The sequence below is a fragment of the Felis catus genome, chromosome C2 (assembly GCF_018350175.1).
Source record: "Felis catus isolate Fca126 chromosome C2, F.catus_Fca126_mat1.0, whole genome shotgun sequence".
NCBI classification, from domain to species: domain Eukaryota; kingdom Metazoa; phylum Chordata; class Mammalia; order Carnivora; family Felidae; genus Felis; species Felis catus.
The window spans coordinates 146,187,733-146,203,966 of record NC_058376.1 but is presented as its reverse complement, the minus strand read 5'-3'; the positions used below and the strand labels follow the sequence as shown (position 1 = coordinate 146,203,966).

The 16,234-nt window shown below is 44.1% G+C and overlaps 1 protein-coding gene across 2 annotated transcripts in view; it reads right to left on the bottom strand.

Annotated features, from left to right (window-relative positions):
• Positions 1–16,234, bottom strand: part of TGFBR2 (transforming growth factor beta receptor 2) — a 91,136-nt gene that overhangs the window by 52,122 nt on the left and 22,780 nt on the right. For both annotated transcript variants that reach the window (XM_045037729.1, XM_023260647.2), the window contains exon 2: positions 834–1,002. In XM_045037729.1, coding sequence (XP_044893664.1) covers positions 834–1,002 — 169 coding nt within the window. The remainder of the gene's footprint in view (positions 1–833; positions 1,003–16,234) is intronic.

The following is a 16,234-nucleotide window of genomic DNA, read 5'->3' as shown; positions in this document are numbered from 1 at the left end:
AGGTTACTTAAGAAAAAATTGGCTGACAAATTTAAAACATCAGAGTAAGTCTGCAAATGCTGTATTTCATTAATGAATTTATACATTTTATAAAAGAGGACTCTTTTAATCTCGATTATCCTTTTATCTCTTGCTCTTACTCCCAATCCCAAACTATGAATGAATCAAAGGATTTATGAGCACCGTGTGTGTGTGTGTGTGTGTGTGTGTGTATGTGTGTGTATGTGTGTGCATGCGTTGAAGGGGGAATGAGAGAGAGAGAAAGAGAGAGAGAGAGAGAATATGAAGGGAATGTGACCTAAGAAACAAGCAGTTCTGATCCCAGAGCAAGATGGAGTATGTAGCCCAGTGGTGCTGTGAGTAACATGGCCAGGACTTCTGACTAATGAATGGGCTGTTTTTCTGGTTCTCCTAAGAACTTCCCTGTTTTTGACAAGGTCTTTCCTCTTTACACAGCCACCTTTCATCCCCTCTCCTCCCATAAAACAAGACTGACATTGCCTCAGAGAAACAAAGCTCCTGGTGTCACTCTGGGGTACCGAGCGGGAGGTTGTCAGTTAAAACGACAAGTGGCAAATGTCTCTCCTTCATACAAGGAAGGAGTCCCAGACTTATTGTAAATATTTAAGGCCATCTTATACACTGTCACACCCACATGTAAACAGATCCACAGGGGCGTGTATGTATCTGAAAACATACAGAATATCTCCGGAAGAGAGGCTGCCTGAGGGAAAGGGACAAGTCAGGGGGCCAGGGGACACCCTGACTTTACGCACGGCAGCGCGCATCACTTAGAAAAGAGAGAAAAGGCAGATTTTTAGAGGCCACCTTACCAGACGGCCAGACAGACTTCGTGTGGCCTCTCGCAGATAGACGTGATGCTGCAGTTGCTCAGGCAGGATTTCTGACTGTCACAGGTGGAAGATCTCACATCACAAAATTTGCACAATTGCGGAAACTTGATGATACCATTGTTGTCGGTGACCATCATGCCATTGTTAACTGGGGAGGGAAAAGCAAGACACATTAAATGAGTATCTAACTGCTAGGCAGCCTGCCAGCGAACCCCTGATGATGTGTTGCAATTTCGAATGAAATAAAATAATGCCTTTATGTCAGATCAGAATTTCCTTCACATAGGCGATTTGTAATGAAAGCCATTTCAGGGTGGTGGTGGCCGGGGCGGGGGGACGTCTGAGTAACTTCTTGATTTTGTCAGTGGTTACCTAAGGCACTCTATCTACAAACAATCATTCCATCCAGAAACAGCGAACTGATCGGTCTACCGCATAGTTCTGGGTGCTGGAAGCACAGACAACACTACCTTAAGGAAACCATCATTTAGCTGAGTAGACAGACAAGGAAACAAATGAGGGTAGGGTAACCCAAAATAGAAACACAGAAGATACAGGATCCTAACGAGGGCCACCACTTAGATGGGCAGAGAGAGGTCACAATGGAGCAGAGCTGTGCGGTACAAAAGCGTGTTGGCCAACTCAGAGGAGACACTGTAGGTGAGGCAGGACACTGCCGTCAGTCTCCTCACCTGCATGGGAAGAGCTACAAGGGCGTTCTTTGCAAGAGACTGGTTCTAACTTCTCCCCATTGCCTTGAAGGAAATCAGTTAATCAACCAACACTGACTGTCTCTGAGAGAAAATCCCCAAAATTGGCAAGGCTCCAGGCGCCGGAGTCCCGCAGGTGAGTGAAAGGTGAGTTCTACCTCAAGAATCTACCACCTGCTATCTCTCTGACTTTATCCACCGCCACACCCCCACCAGCTCCTTCCGGCCTTCCCCGGAAGAAGCCGAGTTCCTTCCTCCCCAGAGCCTTTCACTTGCTATTCCCTTTGTATGGCTTTTTGTCACCTTCCTGGTCTCCAGTTAATGTGACCTCTTCATCCTAAAGCAACCCACAAGTAACTACCACAGAATTCTGTTGTATCTCCTGCACAACTATCTCAGTCACTTACTTGCTTACAATCTATCCACCAAGATGCAAGCTCCGTGAGCTTTCATCTGCCCTGTCTACACACTGTATCTCTAGTGCCAAGAAGACGACCTGCTACATAGAAGGTATCCAAAGTATTTGTCAGATGACTACGTGAAGAATGAATACACAAAGGACTAACTGTAAGGAGTTCACGTTTGGCTCTGTGTATCAAGTGGGAAAGGATACATAACTTCTTCCTTCAGATTGGGGGGTGGCAGGTGTGATTATACATGCAATATTCATTCACAGTCATCAATAACATATTGAAGACAGACCGTTCTTTGCAAGACACATGCTGCATGTTAACAGACCACTGAAAAGGGGATAACACTACCTTCCCCTTATTTTTCCTGCACGAGATCCATTTCTACTGGCAAAAGTGGAAGTTCAATGGATGAGTTTGAGAGTCAAGAGAAGTAAAACAAGGCTACTGCGGGTTGCGGGGGAGGGCGCCTGGGTGGCTCAGTCGGTTAAGCGTCTGACTTCAGCTCAGGTCATGATCTCACAGTTCGTGAGTTCGAGCCCTACATCCGGCTCTGTGCTGAGAGCCTGGAGCTTGAAGCCTGCTTCAGATTCTGTGTCTCCCTCTCTCTCTGCCCCTTCCCCACTTGTTCTCCCTCCCTCTTTCTCTCTGTCTCTCAAAAATAAGTAACGTTAAAAAAAATAAAAAATAAAGACAAGGCTACGAGGCATTTGGTCAACAAACATGAACTCAGAGACACTTATCAACTCGACTAAGAAAGATCAGGTGCCTAGACCACCTGTAGCACCATAACAGTCACTGGCCATTAGGAAGCTGGGAGGTACGTTTCTCCCAGGGATCGCCCTTGGAAAGGCCTGAGGAGAGCCTCCCCATCTCCTCCCTGTGTCAAGCATGCTCCTGCCTAAAGCCAAAGGAACGACTTCATCACCCACCCCCTGTCTCTCCCTGTCCCGTGAATTTCAGATTTCTGTCATCCACACTTTGCCACGAAACCCTCTTCATCACTTGGGCACAGCACCTGTTTCCTGGGTCTCTAAAAATACAAACATATATAAATTTAAGATTTGCTTTCTTGTGGTAACATTAAATATAGAAGAAGAAGAAGAAGAAAAAAAAAAAAAACCAAACCCATTCATCCCTCTCAGGCCTCAAGTTCATTTCAGGAAGTATATTTTTAGGCAACAAACTATTTTGAAATTTGTCTCCCAGACCCAGAGCTCTATGCTAAGCTAAAAATACAGGCTAAAATGCTTTCTGAACCTTGTGTTCAATTTGGGACTAACACGACAATGAAAATATATATATATATATATTCGCAATAGTTAGATTTGGATCTATTTATGAAATAACTAACTTAACCCTTTAGATTTCCCTATAAGACATTTGTGAAACAACAAAAAGCTGGGGCATGTTGTATTTATGTGAATTTTTTTTTTTTTTGGTATAGAGTATGTTTCAGACAGACAAACATGCATTTGCCAGAAGCTTTGTTCTTTTTAAATATAAAATGAAGCCTCCATGAAATGGAATTAAGCCTTCTGGCATTTTAGGATTTTAGCCTGTATTAGCGGTTACCGACTTTGAGGGCATGTTAGAATCAATCACCTACGGAGCTTTTAAAAGATAATGAGGCCCAGGTCCCACCTCCAGATACACTGATTTAATTATGCTGGAAGGCAGCCTGAGCATCAGGATTTTAAGAAGCTGCCTGGATGATTCTAACGTGCACCCAAGGCAGAGAATCCTGACCTAGAATTAACTGAAAACAACATGACCGGCGCAAAACAAAACAAACGACCCTCCCACCACACACGCACACACACTTGCGCACACACACACACGCACACACACACACACACACACACACACACACACACACACAACTTCTGTGACCGTAATGGAGCAGCCCCTCCATAAAGCCAGGAGTACCAGCCCCTAAAAGGAGTCCGTCTCAGGGATGGCTAGTGCTTTTCTAACACATGCTAAGAAGTGTGAGAAAAGTCAGGAGAGAAGTGCAAACAGTGAGTCCACTGTTGGAAGCCACCAGGGCAGCCGCAGACCCGTTGACAAGTAGAAGTGCTTTAGATCTGATGCCTACAAAGCACAATCAACAGTGAAGACACCAAAGAGGGCCATCAAAGAAGGGAAAGGCTAGAGAAGGGCCGCCAAGCCACACAGCTCTGGGGGTGGCATTCCGACCACAGTCTGTGCAAACGGGGCCCCTGGAGACATGCAGGTCTACAAAGCCAGCTGCCTACGGCAAGACCCAGAAAGGGAAGGCCTTTGCAATGAACCCTGGGAAAAAGGCAAACAGCCAACTTCACTCCCTACTTGGAGGTACAGGTGTGTGTGTGTCGGGGGGGGGGGGAGGGACAGTTTACAGTGGGGATTCATACACATCAAACACCTACTGTGCACCAAAGGATGTTAAGTTATCACATATCACGTCGTAAGTACCCAGTGAAGAGGCCTCATCTTTCTCCTTATTATTGTAAAAGCGACCACTGCTAAGGTGAACAGAGTTTTTAAGGTTGAGCAGCTGTTTTTTATGTTTTTGTTTTTCTGAAAAATTTGAAAGCCTTTACCCGGAGCATATTCACTATAATTTCTTGCCCTCCCTTCTCCAGCCAGCCACTCCCTATTCACCGACCTCAGGAGGCTCCCTACCTTGACAACTCCAGCCAGCCAGTAAGCATCAGCCTCTGCTTTAAGCCAGTGTTCTCCCTTGTGAATACGTGTGTTGGTGGCACAGAGTGAAATGTAAGGGGCAAAGCTGCTCTCAAACTTTGTTGGGGGTCATCTAGTTTTGCTAAAAACTTTATGAAGTCACTCTGAAGAGATGGGGGAGACATACTTAGGATGTTTTGGTTATCATTTCAGAGGGCTGACTTACAGACTCCCTGAAGACCCACAAGCCCCCCACCGCCGAAGATTTCAAGGACTAGCCCAGAGTCCTCAAGAATCACCAATAGCACCCTAAGTAGCACACCGCTATTCAGAGTTGGGGGGGGGCTCCTGGGGGGGATGCAGGAAGGGCCCTAGTGGCTATTCACCGCGTGCATGATTCCATCTGTGCATTCCAATCAACAGAAGAAGTTACCATTGCAACCTCAGGTATCAAACATCTTATGTTTGTGAATACGTGTTTGTGAAGCCAAAGTAATGAAAGGTGAGTGGATATATGTGAATTGCCAGGGACAAAGATATTACCCTAAACACCACAACAAAAGCCACCTAATTAACCCCACAGTAGACCCTAACCAACTTCCAAATTACTTCCAATTTGGGTTAAATTACCCTCCTGCATCTTTAGTTAATATGTTCTCATATTAGTGAACATTTTTAGTGCCTCTATGCCCTCTGTGCACAGCTGACCATCTTCAGGGAATTTTCTACCCATACCAGGCAAATCAGCTCTTCATAATGTCCCCCAGAAAGAGGTTCCAATAAGAACATCTCTCACCTAGAAAGTCATTCGCTAAAGGAAATGAGCCTGGGTAGTCTCCTTCAGCATATGATGGGGTCACATGGCACACCGCATTTCACTTCTCTTCAAACAAACCCATGAGTAATACCAAGACCTTCAGTCTAGGTCATACTGCCTTCCTCATTTTAGGGCCCATTTTCCCCAAACTCATTGCCTGGAGACACAAGTTCCAGGTCTTGAGAATATGAATTGAGTAAAAGCTTAGCTGTGTCTATTTCTGGAACAACCCTGTTGTCTTTGAAGGTTAGTGATGAGCAGCCTACTAAGGCTTAGATTTATTCCAGATAAATATTAGATATGACTATCGGATAGGAATTCTCAGTCCGTTATCTTTGGAATGGTGGCAACTGTTAACTGAAGTACTAGGTGAAATCTCAAGATTCTACACATAATCTTAAACACTTTGCCAGAAATGCACTCCCGTATGTTTGAATTCATGCATCTATCTCTTGGTGCCTAGTGATGCGTTTTGGGGGGCACCTAAGAATGAATTCGTTCTACAAACACCTGTGGAGGTCTTGTTTAGTGCTATTTATTTCAGAGCAGGACCACTAAAATTGATACAATTACCTGCAGCATCTCAAAGAATAATCCATGGCAACTGGTGAACAGAACTCCACATGCTTCTGAGAAGTGCTTCTCAGATGTTACGGTGGGCACAAAGATTTGGGGAATATGTTTAAACCCCCAGGTGTGGGATACTGTATTGGCTCATGCAATTGTGGGGCTTGCAAGTCCAAAATTTAGAGGGCAGGCCAGGGCTTGGAAACCCAGGCAAGAATGAATGCTACAGCACTGAGACAGAATTTCTTCTCAGGGAAACCTCTTCTGCTCCCAAGGCCTTCCAACTGGTTGGATGAGGCCCAATCACGTTACCCAGGGTAATGTGACTTGACTTAGAGTCAACTGATTACAGTTGTTAATCACATCTGCAAAGGACCTCCACAGCAACACCCAGGTTAATGTTTGATTGAAGAGCTGGGCCCTGTAACCTAGCCAAGTACTCATTAAACTGAGCATTACAGGTAGAAACTGAGACCGTTCCCAGATTCTGCTGATGCCGCTGGTTCACGTGTTGAGGAGGAAGGCTAGGGGGAGCCCAGTTTTTGCCTGGCCATTATTTCCCCTTCTCCACTCATACTGGATCCAGCAAAATTAAATACCGTTCCTCACCTTTTTTACAGGCGTGTCTCATCTTACAGTTCTTTCCATCTGCTTTTCTCTTGAGTCTGGCCTCTTAAACGATCACAGGCCCAGAGGCTCTGATCACCATATGGGCCCAGAATTGAAAGACTTGTTCTCTGAAAGAAGGTTTTTAATTGCAGTTGGCATTTCGGAGTCAGACACTGAGGCGACCATCTGGCAGACAGCCGCCATGGTCTGTGATGCTGGCAACAAATGCCCCACGGCCCCCGAGACCAGGTGGGACAAGTGTATTGGCCCGTCACACACGTCCTCCCTCCAGAACAAAGCAGCAAGTCAAGCAGCCTCAGAGCAGGCCCTTCATAACTCTTCACGGAAGAAAGACATTTCCGAGGGAATAAAATACTTTGGCCTATGACTATAAACAAACAACACCTCGTGATTAAGTCGAAGATATTTTAGGAATATTTTTCTTCTCTACAGCATAGCTGGAAATCGTAACACGACACAATACCTTCTATTTTAGTTTTAAAAGTATTTTAACCGCCATTCCCTAAGTAATTGTAAATATCTGGAGAGCAGGGGAGGTGGGCTCTTCTTCAAGTGATAGTCCCGCACGGTCTCTGAAGGACCAGGATGAGTCCTAGAGAAACCATCACTTAGTTAACTTGGAGACCAGAGTATGGGCAGGAAAGAAACAGAGACAAGTGGCCTGAATACATCAATTCTTTTCGTGCAAATGTTCTGTGATAATACTTTTAAAAAACCTTCCAAGGATGACCGAAACAATACTCGAAAATCTCTCTGAAATGGCAGAAAAGTCATTCTAGTCAAAAACCTAATAAGCAAAGATGTATCCTTTCACATTGAAATTGCCTACCACATGGCCAACCTTTAAGGATCTGTCAAGCGTCTGTGATATTCTCCACGTCCCAAGAGACTTAAAACAAACATCTGCCCTCCTGGGGCTTACCTTCTAGTTGGAGAAGCAAAATTATCAAATGTAACTGACTTGTCTTTAAATGCAGGCATGAAGTCAAAAAAAGGAGAGAGACTAGCACAGGAATACCCAGTTTTATGGGGGGTGGGGGGTGGGGATCGGTCCTTGAAGAATGGGTGGCTTTGGCAAGGGAAGGACAAAAAGGCACTCTGCGGGGCGCCTGGGTGGCTCAGTCGGTTAAGCGTCTGACTTCGGCTCAGGTCATGATCTCACGGTCCGTGAGGTCGAGCCCTGTGTTGGGCTCTGTGCTGACAGCTCGGAGCCTGGAGCCTGCTTCGGATTCTGTGTCTCCCTCTTTCTCTCTCCTCCCCTGCTCATGCTCTGTCTCTCTCTTCTCAAAAATAAATAAACGTTAAAAAAAATTTTTTTTAATTTAAATAAAGGCACTCTGGGCTGAGCAAATAGCTCAGACCAGGAGAGTCTGAGCAGAGATGAGATCTCTGAAGACAGAGAATCATTCATCAAATAGGCATCCTGCATTTGAGTGGCACATGCATGTTCTGGTGCGTATGCTATTCACAGGACTGGCTCGATCAAGTGAGATTCACAAAAGGCAAGGAGAGTTGGGAAGGCAGAGCAAAAGCCCCGGGAGCAGAAGCACAGGAGGCAAGAACTGAATCTCAGACGTAGTCTGCCTCCTCTCGTAGTAGAAATATTCTAATCTAGAAATGAACTGAAGAAACTCCAGGCCTGGTTTAAAAACTTAAAAGTCAGGGGCTGGCAAGTAAACTAATGAATCTGGACAGTTGTCAACCATCCTAATAAAACTCCAGCCTAAATTCACTAAAAAGTAGGTAACTGTGAATAAATCGGAGAGGAGGGGTGTGTGTGTGTGTGTGTGTGTGTGTGTGTGTGCGCGCGCGTGTGTGTTCCCTCCCTTTTTGACTTGTTCAGTGGAGGAAGTTAGCTTTGAAGGTTTGGGTTTCTTTATTTTTTTTTTCTTTAGCCTTTTTGGCTAAAATGAGTCGAATTGTTCACTATGGATTGTTTCAAGGAAACTGCATAAACCAATGTAGGAACTTGTATTCACCAAACAAATAAATGAAGGGATTAAGCTATGTTTCAAAGGGATTAATCCAATAGGGCATTTTACATTGAAAACTTGACTGTACCTTTAAAGGAGGATTTTAAAATTCTGATTTACAGGGAGATTTTTTAAAGCCATATATAGACTAAAACAAGTTGCAGCTGAATGGAAAAGTAATTGGCATTTTCTAGTGGCAAACATAAAATAACTGAGCTAGAGTTTGATTGCAAACTTCTCAACTGAACACTCCCCAACCCCTATAGTTCCAAATAGCTCCCAATATGCACACTCTGTTTTCTTGCTTAGCCCTGAATTTCTTGGATCACTGAGGATGAAGTGCAGCTTGAGTTCTCCGAAAACACTTGCTGCATTTGCTTTTGGGGGGGGGGGGGTGGCGGGTATATGTCCCAGAATCGGGCCACATATCAGGTGACAAAACCCACACATTTTAAATGACTCTTGCAGATGGAAATATCTATATTACTGCCAAAGGCAGTATTTCCGAATACTAGAATTTTTGCCACAAAGAGCTGAAAAACTCTTAGCTCTCTCAATCATCTTCTTTAACGTTTAACAGGGATCTAGTAGAAAAACAGCCCCCAGAAAGCTGGGCAGGGGTGAGCAGTTGGCAACAAATGCCACTGTCCACACATGGCAATTTTAGTTTACCATTAAGAAAGCTGATTTTCACAGTGTGTTTATCTGGCAAAATCTTAACTCTAGAGACTTTGAAATGAGCCAACACCAGGAGAATGCAGGGGCTGGGGTTGAGGAAAAGAGGGAACCAGTTGAATAAATTAAGCCACAACAATGCAAATGGGTTACTATACCAAGTGAAGGAGTACAATTTGACACCATTTCACATACTGTCAAAATAACTATTCTGCTGGGAAATGCTTTAAAGTTAGTTGGTGCTTTATGTAAAGTAATAGTAACTGAGAAAACAATTCTCCCTCAGTTGATGTGGCTTGGATGGTATACCGTGACAACAAGCAAAAGCACCCAGAGATTATTGCAAATAAATATGATTAACTCTCTTGGTGACAGTCAAAACAGCATTGGTAAATAGCCTGGCAGAGGCACTATAATGAGCACACGATTTATGGAGTGCTATAGCATTCCAACTCAACTCAAATAATTACCAGAAAAATTAGCCGACATAAGCAAACATGCATTACCTATCTGCTTTGTGAGCGGATATTAAAGCCTTATGGGGGCGCCTGGGTGGCTCAGTCGGTTGAGCGTCCGACTTCGTCCCAGGTCATGATCTCACGGTCCGTGAGCTCGAGCCCCGCGTCAGGCTCTGTGCTGACGGCTCGGAGCCTGGAGCCTGTTTCAGATTCTGTGTCTCCCTCTCTCTGACCCTCCCCTGTTCATGCTCTGTCTCTCCCTGTCTCAAAAATAAATAAACATTAAAAAAAAATTTTTAAAAGAACTCTTATGGAAAGGGTGGACATTATGAGACATAACCCTTTCTTTTCAAGATGCTTACAGTCCTGTAGGGAACCAAAAAAAAAAAAAAACAAAAAACAAAAAACAAACAGTACTTGTATGATTTTTATCAAAAAAACTTTGGAAATGGAAAGGCTCTTCAGTTTTGTGAAGTATGTGAAAATACTGGTCAAAGCAGATGATTCAGAGGCTCATGCTCTGGAAAACGGCTGGAAATACGATAGCACTCAGGTGAAGTACTTCTTTAAGGGGTGAAGTTCGAGATGCTTGGTTTCTGACACCCAAATAAGCTGGGAGTAGACCAGACTGAGAGACGTTAAAGCAGGGATTGCATGAGCCACATAGAGTCCACAGATGTGTTCTGTTTGGCCTAAACTATTTTCTTTTTAAAATGTGAACCAAGTGAGGCTCTTGGGTAGCTCAGTAGGTTAAGTGTCTGACTCTTGATTTCAGCTCAGGTTATGATCTCATGGTTCACGGGTTCAAGTCCATGCTGTGCTTGACAGCGTGGAGCCTGCCTGGTATTCTCTCTCTCCCTCTTTCTCTGTCCCTTCCTCACTCTCTGTCTCTCTCAAAAGAAACAAATAAACGTAAAAAAAATGTGAACCAAGTTTTCTTTTAAAAAAATTTTTTTTAACATTTATTTATTTTTGAGACAGAGAGAGACAGAGCATGAACGGGGGAGGGTCAGAGAGAGGGAGACACAGAATCTGAAACAGGCTCCAGGCTCTGAGCTGTCAGCACAGAGCCCGACGCGGGGCTCGAATCCTCGGACCGCGAGATCATGACCTGAGTCGAAGTCGGCCGCTTAACCAACTGAGCCACCCAGGCGCCCCCCAGGTTTTCAAATTAGGGTATTTCACATGAAAAGCTGGATTTCCAACTCCAACTAAGACAATTAAAAGATGGCGTGCCTGGGTGGCTCAGCTGGTTGAACATCCTACTCTTGATTTCAGCTCAGGTCATGATCCCAGGGTCATGGGATCGAGCCCCCACATCCAGCTCAGCGCTGAGCATGGAGGCTGCTTAAGATTCCCTCTCTCTCTCTCTCTCTCTCTCTCTCTCTCTCTGTCTCTCCACCTCTGCTCCTCTCCCTCACTTGTTCTCTCTCAAATAAACAAAATGAAAAACAAAAAAGAAAATTAAAAGATGTGGCAACGGTGGACCTACAGAGTTGCCATGACAGCAGTCAGCCGTTAGCTAGCGAGGGGTGGTAGGCCCTTGAGGTGGTTCGAGTACCCACTGGCTGGCTTGCCCTTCACCGCTGCTCCCTCACGACTCCTACCCCCTGCCCGGCCCCTGCGGCCACCTGAAGCTTTACCATTAATGATTTTTTTAACATATCTGTTCAACTCTCTATTCCAACATTAGAGGTTTAACTGGAACGCCAAAAACTCACGTATAACTCTCTAACATGGTCATTTTCCAATGTGTATTTGATTCACTAACGTGGACACTCACGTTTCAAGAAAAGGAAAATTTTCTACTTTAGAAATCGGAACTGTATGGGAGAATAATAATAATACTAGTTATTTCTACACCATTTATTGAACGCAGGCCAAATGCCTAGTCCAGTACCAAGAGTGAGGATTATTTCGTTTGCTCATCACAACCACCATGGCATTTTGTCATCACCATTTCACAGATGGGGAAATTAAGGGTCAAAGAGGGGAGATGACTATTCAAGGTCAATCAGACGCAGCTAATGAGAAACAAAGCCACAAGTCACATGAAAACCCTCAGCCTCCCTGACACTAGCAGTGTGACAGATGTCCCCATTGTAAAGGTTCCTGAGAAGCACTTAACAGTCCCTCCAGCAGAAGGCAAAGATACTGAGCGTGGCCAGAAGTAGTAGAGGGGGTCATGTAGGGCCAGGGGAGCAGCACGTTTCTTAGAAAAGAGCTTTGGTTCTTTGTAATTCCTTTGCTTATTTTAGGAGACATATAGAATCACAGTCAGCTTGTGAAGTCCAAGGGTTTTAAGGTCAAAGACTTCAGAGTTCAGGATCTGCCACTATTAAGGCTGTAGGACCAAGGCAAGCCACTTCTTGAAACCCCCTTCTCTTGATCAATGAAATGGTACTCTCTAGGGTCAGGATGAAGTGAAAACATGCTTGAAGTACATGAGAAAATCCTCTGGACAATAAAAAGTGCCACACAAGCACTCTGGTTAGAAAAGTAACACGGCATGCAAACACTCCCTCACAAACGAAAATTACAGGAAAGGCACAAGATAATTAAAAGTCTGGCAAATCTATGCCTCCTCATCACCAGAATGCAGCAGTCTGATGACCTCTGCAAAATATTTCAGGAAATTTGAGCGAATAGACAAATTGAAATACGGTAACTTTTTGTTACCAGCGGCCTGGAGCCAAAGCTTTCAAAGAGATCTAACGGAATCAATCACTGTTTGATAACAAAGCTCCCGAGAGTGCTTCGGATCTTTAAACACCCTTCTAGAGCCAAACCATCTGGTTTTAAAATACTGTTCAGAACCAGCTTAGGTCTGGCAACTAGGTAGTAACTGGAAGATCGAGTTCGATTTTCAAATCCTCTGCTGACCCTTGCACCACATTCAACATGAAGAGCTGATCTGCCTTGGCTTTGAGGCACTTCGTGTGTCATTTGGCAACATGCTAATAAAATTAGTGAATTTGACGGGCAGCCGTGGGGAGGCAACGAGGCGCCTTAAGATTATGGAATTCTAAAATGTTGAAATGAAGTTATGTTTGGCCTTCTTTCTCAAGGAAAAAACCCAGCACAATGTGATTCACAGCTGATGAGGAACATGGAGAGGAATATAAGCAACAATTTTCCTAGACTTGTAACTATCTATCTAGTTAAGAAGCGTTCTGTGCCATTCAGATACACGGAAAGCAATATTCCTTAATCTCTTTTCCTCGAAGCCGTCTCCTCATGTAAAAATTAATTATGTGACATTGCTATACAGTTTCCCCTCGAGGAGAATTCACGCTGGGACTAGAAGCGGGTTGCAGCAGAGAAGACGCTGAACTAACTGTGTGCCTGGCTTTGCGTTCTTGGGCAACTACCCGACCACACTGTGCCCATCCTCTGACCGGTCAAATAGGTGGGCTGAACCCGACGATCTTTAAGTCCCTTTCGTTTTGGAAAACACTCACAGTTCAACCCCCAAGAGTCAAGAAACCTGAATAATTCAGACGTGCCCCAGCACTGACCCGGCAGTCCTGGTTAAGCAGAATGAGATGCTATGTTTCAGCTTATAAGAAAAAACGGCTTCAGGACTATCAAGCGGTGTGATTTCAGTTTTGCTGTCTCTGCTCCTTGAGAAACCACACTCTCTGCAACTTTGGGAGGTCCACATCCCCCATTAATACTCAGGCTTAACCCCGATCACTGAAGCTGATCCATCTTGCAGGAACAAACATTTGTGCATCCCGAGGTTAGAAGGAAGGAAAATTATGTCAGATGACAAAGGATCACTTTCCATTCAGCCCGTGTAGGCATTTCCTCTAATTTTATGGGGGATGTGGAGGAAATTCTGGCTTACAGCACAGACATTCACTCTAACCATTTTAAAAAAAACAACCTTCAGCATTAGAAACATCTCTGTTTACTCTGAATCCATTTCTGGGCTCAGCTTGAATGATAAGTAATAATAACATGCATAATTGTACAAAAACATCCCATTACTTGATCTATGCCTTGGCTGTGTCTGGCAAGTGGCTATGAGAGATTAGATTATTGCTTCCATTTTACAGAAGAGGGAACTGTTTAAGTAGCTTGCTGAGGCTGGCAGGCAGCAGGATATCAGCATCATGAGGTCAGGGACTATCATCCGTCTTGTTCCAAGATGGACAGCCTCGGCCCAGGGTCTGTCACAGAACAGGGCTCAATAAATGTTGAAGTAAAAGCCAAAATTCAAAACCAAGCTCCTTCTACTAGGCCATCTATTTGAGGCTGAATTTTCCCTCCAATGAAAATTAAGGCAAAGAAATAGCGTCGATTTTAAGAAAATGAAAGTAACAACCAGTTCTGGTATAGTTTCAGCATTATGTTTAAAACTGTGACCCACTTGTAAAAGATTCTGGGGAGGCTTTTCATTGACTAGCAGCTGCCAAACTACCTTCGACTAGTTGGCACGAGAAAACTAAAGGGTGCGTTCGGATTCACTTTGGTTTCTAAGATAACAACAAACACTTTGAAGCCTCCCTTCATATTTTTCAAGGAGAGGAAGTGAAATAAAAAAAAAAAAGAAAGAAACACGTTTTAAGCACTGGGAAGCCTTCAAGGAGGGACATCACAGGGCAGGAAATTTGAAATGAATTCTGAGAATCTGCTCTTGAACCGAGCAAGTCTGTCGCTTTCTCGCAATACAGTTGGATGAGAACGTGTGGGGAGGGTTTATGCCTTTCCTGGGTATTCCTCACCCTTGTCATTAATGCCATTCACAGTAAACAGCATAAAGGGCTCTCGTAAGGTAAGTAGCTGTGATCTGTATGACGCTGTCCTCCAATAGGTAAAAAGCCAACTGCCCTCCACGCTGTAACAAGCCCACTGCAGTTGGTAAGAAGAGAGAACAGCCATTTACCAGAGGATATTGTTTTCACTGTTGTCAACAGGCTGTGGCAGAGTCAAGATAGATCCCAGCAGTCATTTCAGTACAGAAAATGAGAACCACACCCACAGTCCTTGAGGGCTCTTCCCACTGAGTACTGGAATACAGTGGGCTCCTTCCATCTATGGGGACGGCCATATTGGCATACAGCAATAACATTTACTGCTAGGGCTAAGTGTGGAATAAGTAACTTCAACTTTGAAATGTTCTGAATTGTCTTTGACTGGGAGATCAAATTACGACACCTTTTAGTTCTTTAGAAGACTTTTTGTGCCAACTCCCATAGGCAGCTAACTTCTGCACCTTGGATTTGCCCTCGCCCGCCCCCCAACTCAAATAATCTTATTCATTAAACCTAACTAGTGCTGGAAACTACCTAATGGAGTGAGTGGCAAGATGTGTAAAATGCTGCATGGCCCCAGTGGTGACCAAGAAAGCACATTTTGACTACATTTCACCGACTCTCAACCATTTCAGTCTAATCTTTTTACCAACACCAATGGGGTTGTGGACTGGCTTCATTTCTTGAGGAGTCCAATGTAAAAATGCGTGTCTATAAATGTAAAAAAAAAAAAAAGAGAGAGAGAGAGAGAGAGAGAAAGAGAGACCAGCAAAGATGAGAGACCACGGGGAAACCGAGAGGGTGTGAAGAGGTAACAAGCACGCTCTGGTTTTAGGGCATTTGGACATACTATTCCCTCCACCTAGAACATTCTGAAGATAGATGCCTTTTTCAGATAGCAATATGGTAGCCCTTTTCTAAAATTACACTCAGCCATCAGCCTCTGCTCCTTACTCTGCACTTATTATCCCAACATATTAGTAAAATCCTGTTTCTAGCTGGAGCAAAATGGTCTTTGTTTAGTTCACTGCTGTCCTCTAGAATCTTCGACGCTGCCTGGCACGTAGTAGCTGGCATGCAATAAACACTCGTTTCCACTTTTCCATTTCCCTCCATCCTGCAACACCAAGTTTCACATCCCTTCCTTAGGTTCCCGGAGAAAAGTTCTACTGTTTCTGACAAATTCCTCTTATTTGTTAAAAAGTAAATTAATGCGTATTTGTAGCTGTTGGACAAGGAATAAAGATACACTCAGAGGAAATAAGACAATAGAAAAAAAAAATTGGCATGTTGAACCCAGAACCCAGGTGTGGAGAGTGTGAATCGTCTGTGCAGCGTCCAAAACAATAAAACATAAAAAGCTCAAGATTTCAATAATCAAAGTTAGCAGCATAAAGAAGTTAGTTCAGAGGTCAAGAGAGGTTCCTTCCTGGGAAGAGCTCGTTCATGAAGGTAGAGGACCACGGGGCACCCAAGACAAGATGCTCTTGTCAGGGCACGTTGTTCTGAAGTCGAGGGCTCAGTCTGGAGCTGCGCTGTGTAATATGGTAGCCAGAAGTCCACGCGGCTTTCTAAATTTAAATTTAAATAACTCAACTAACACACGTAAATAACTGAAGTTAAATCATATCATACATTCACTTTCAAGTAGCACTAGCCATCTTCAAGTGCTTCGTAGCCACATATTTGCCAGGATAGATCCAGAACATTTTC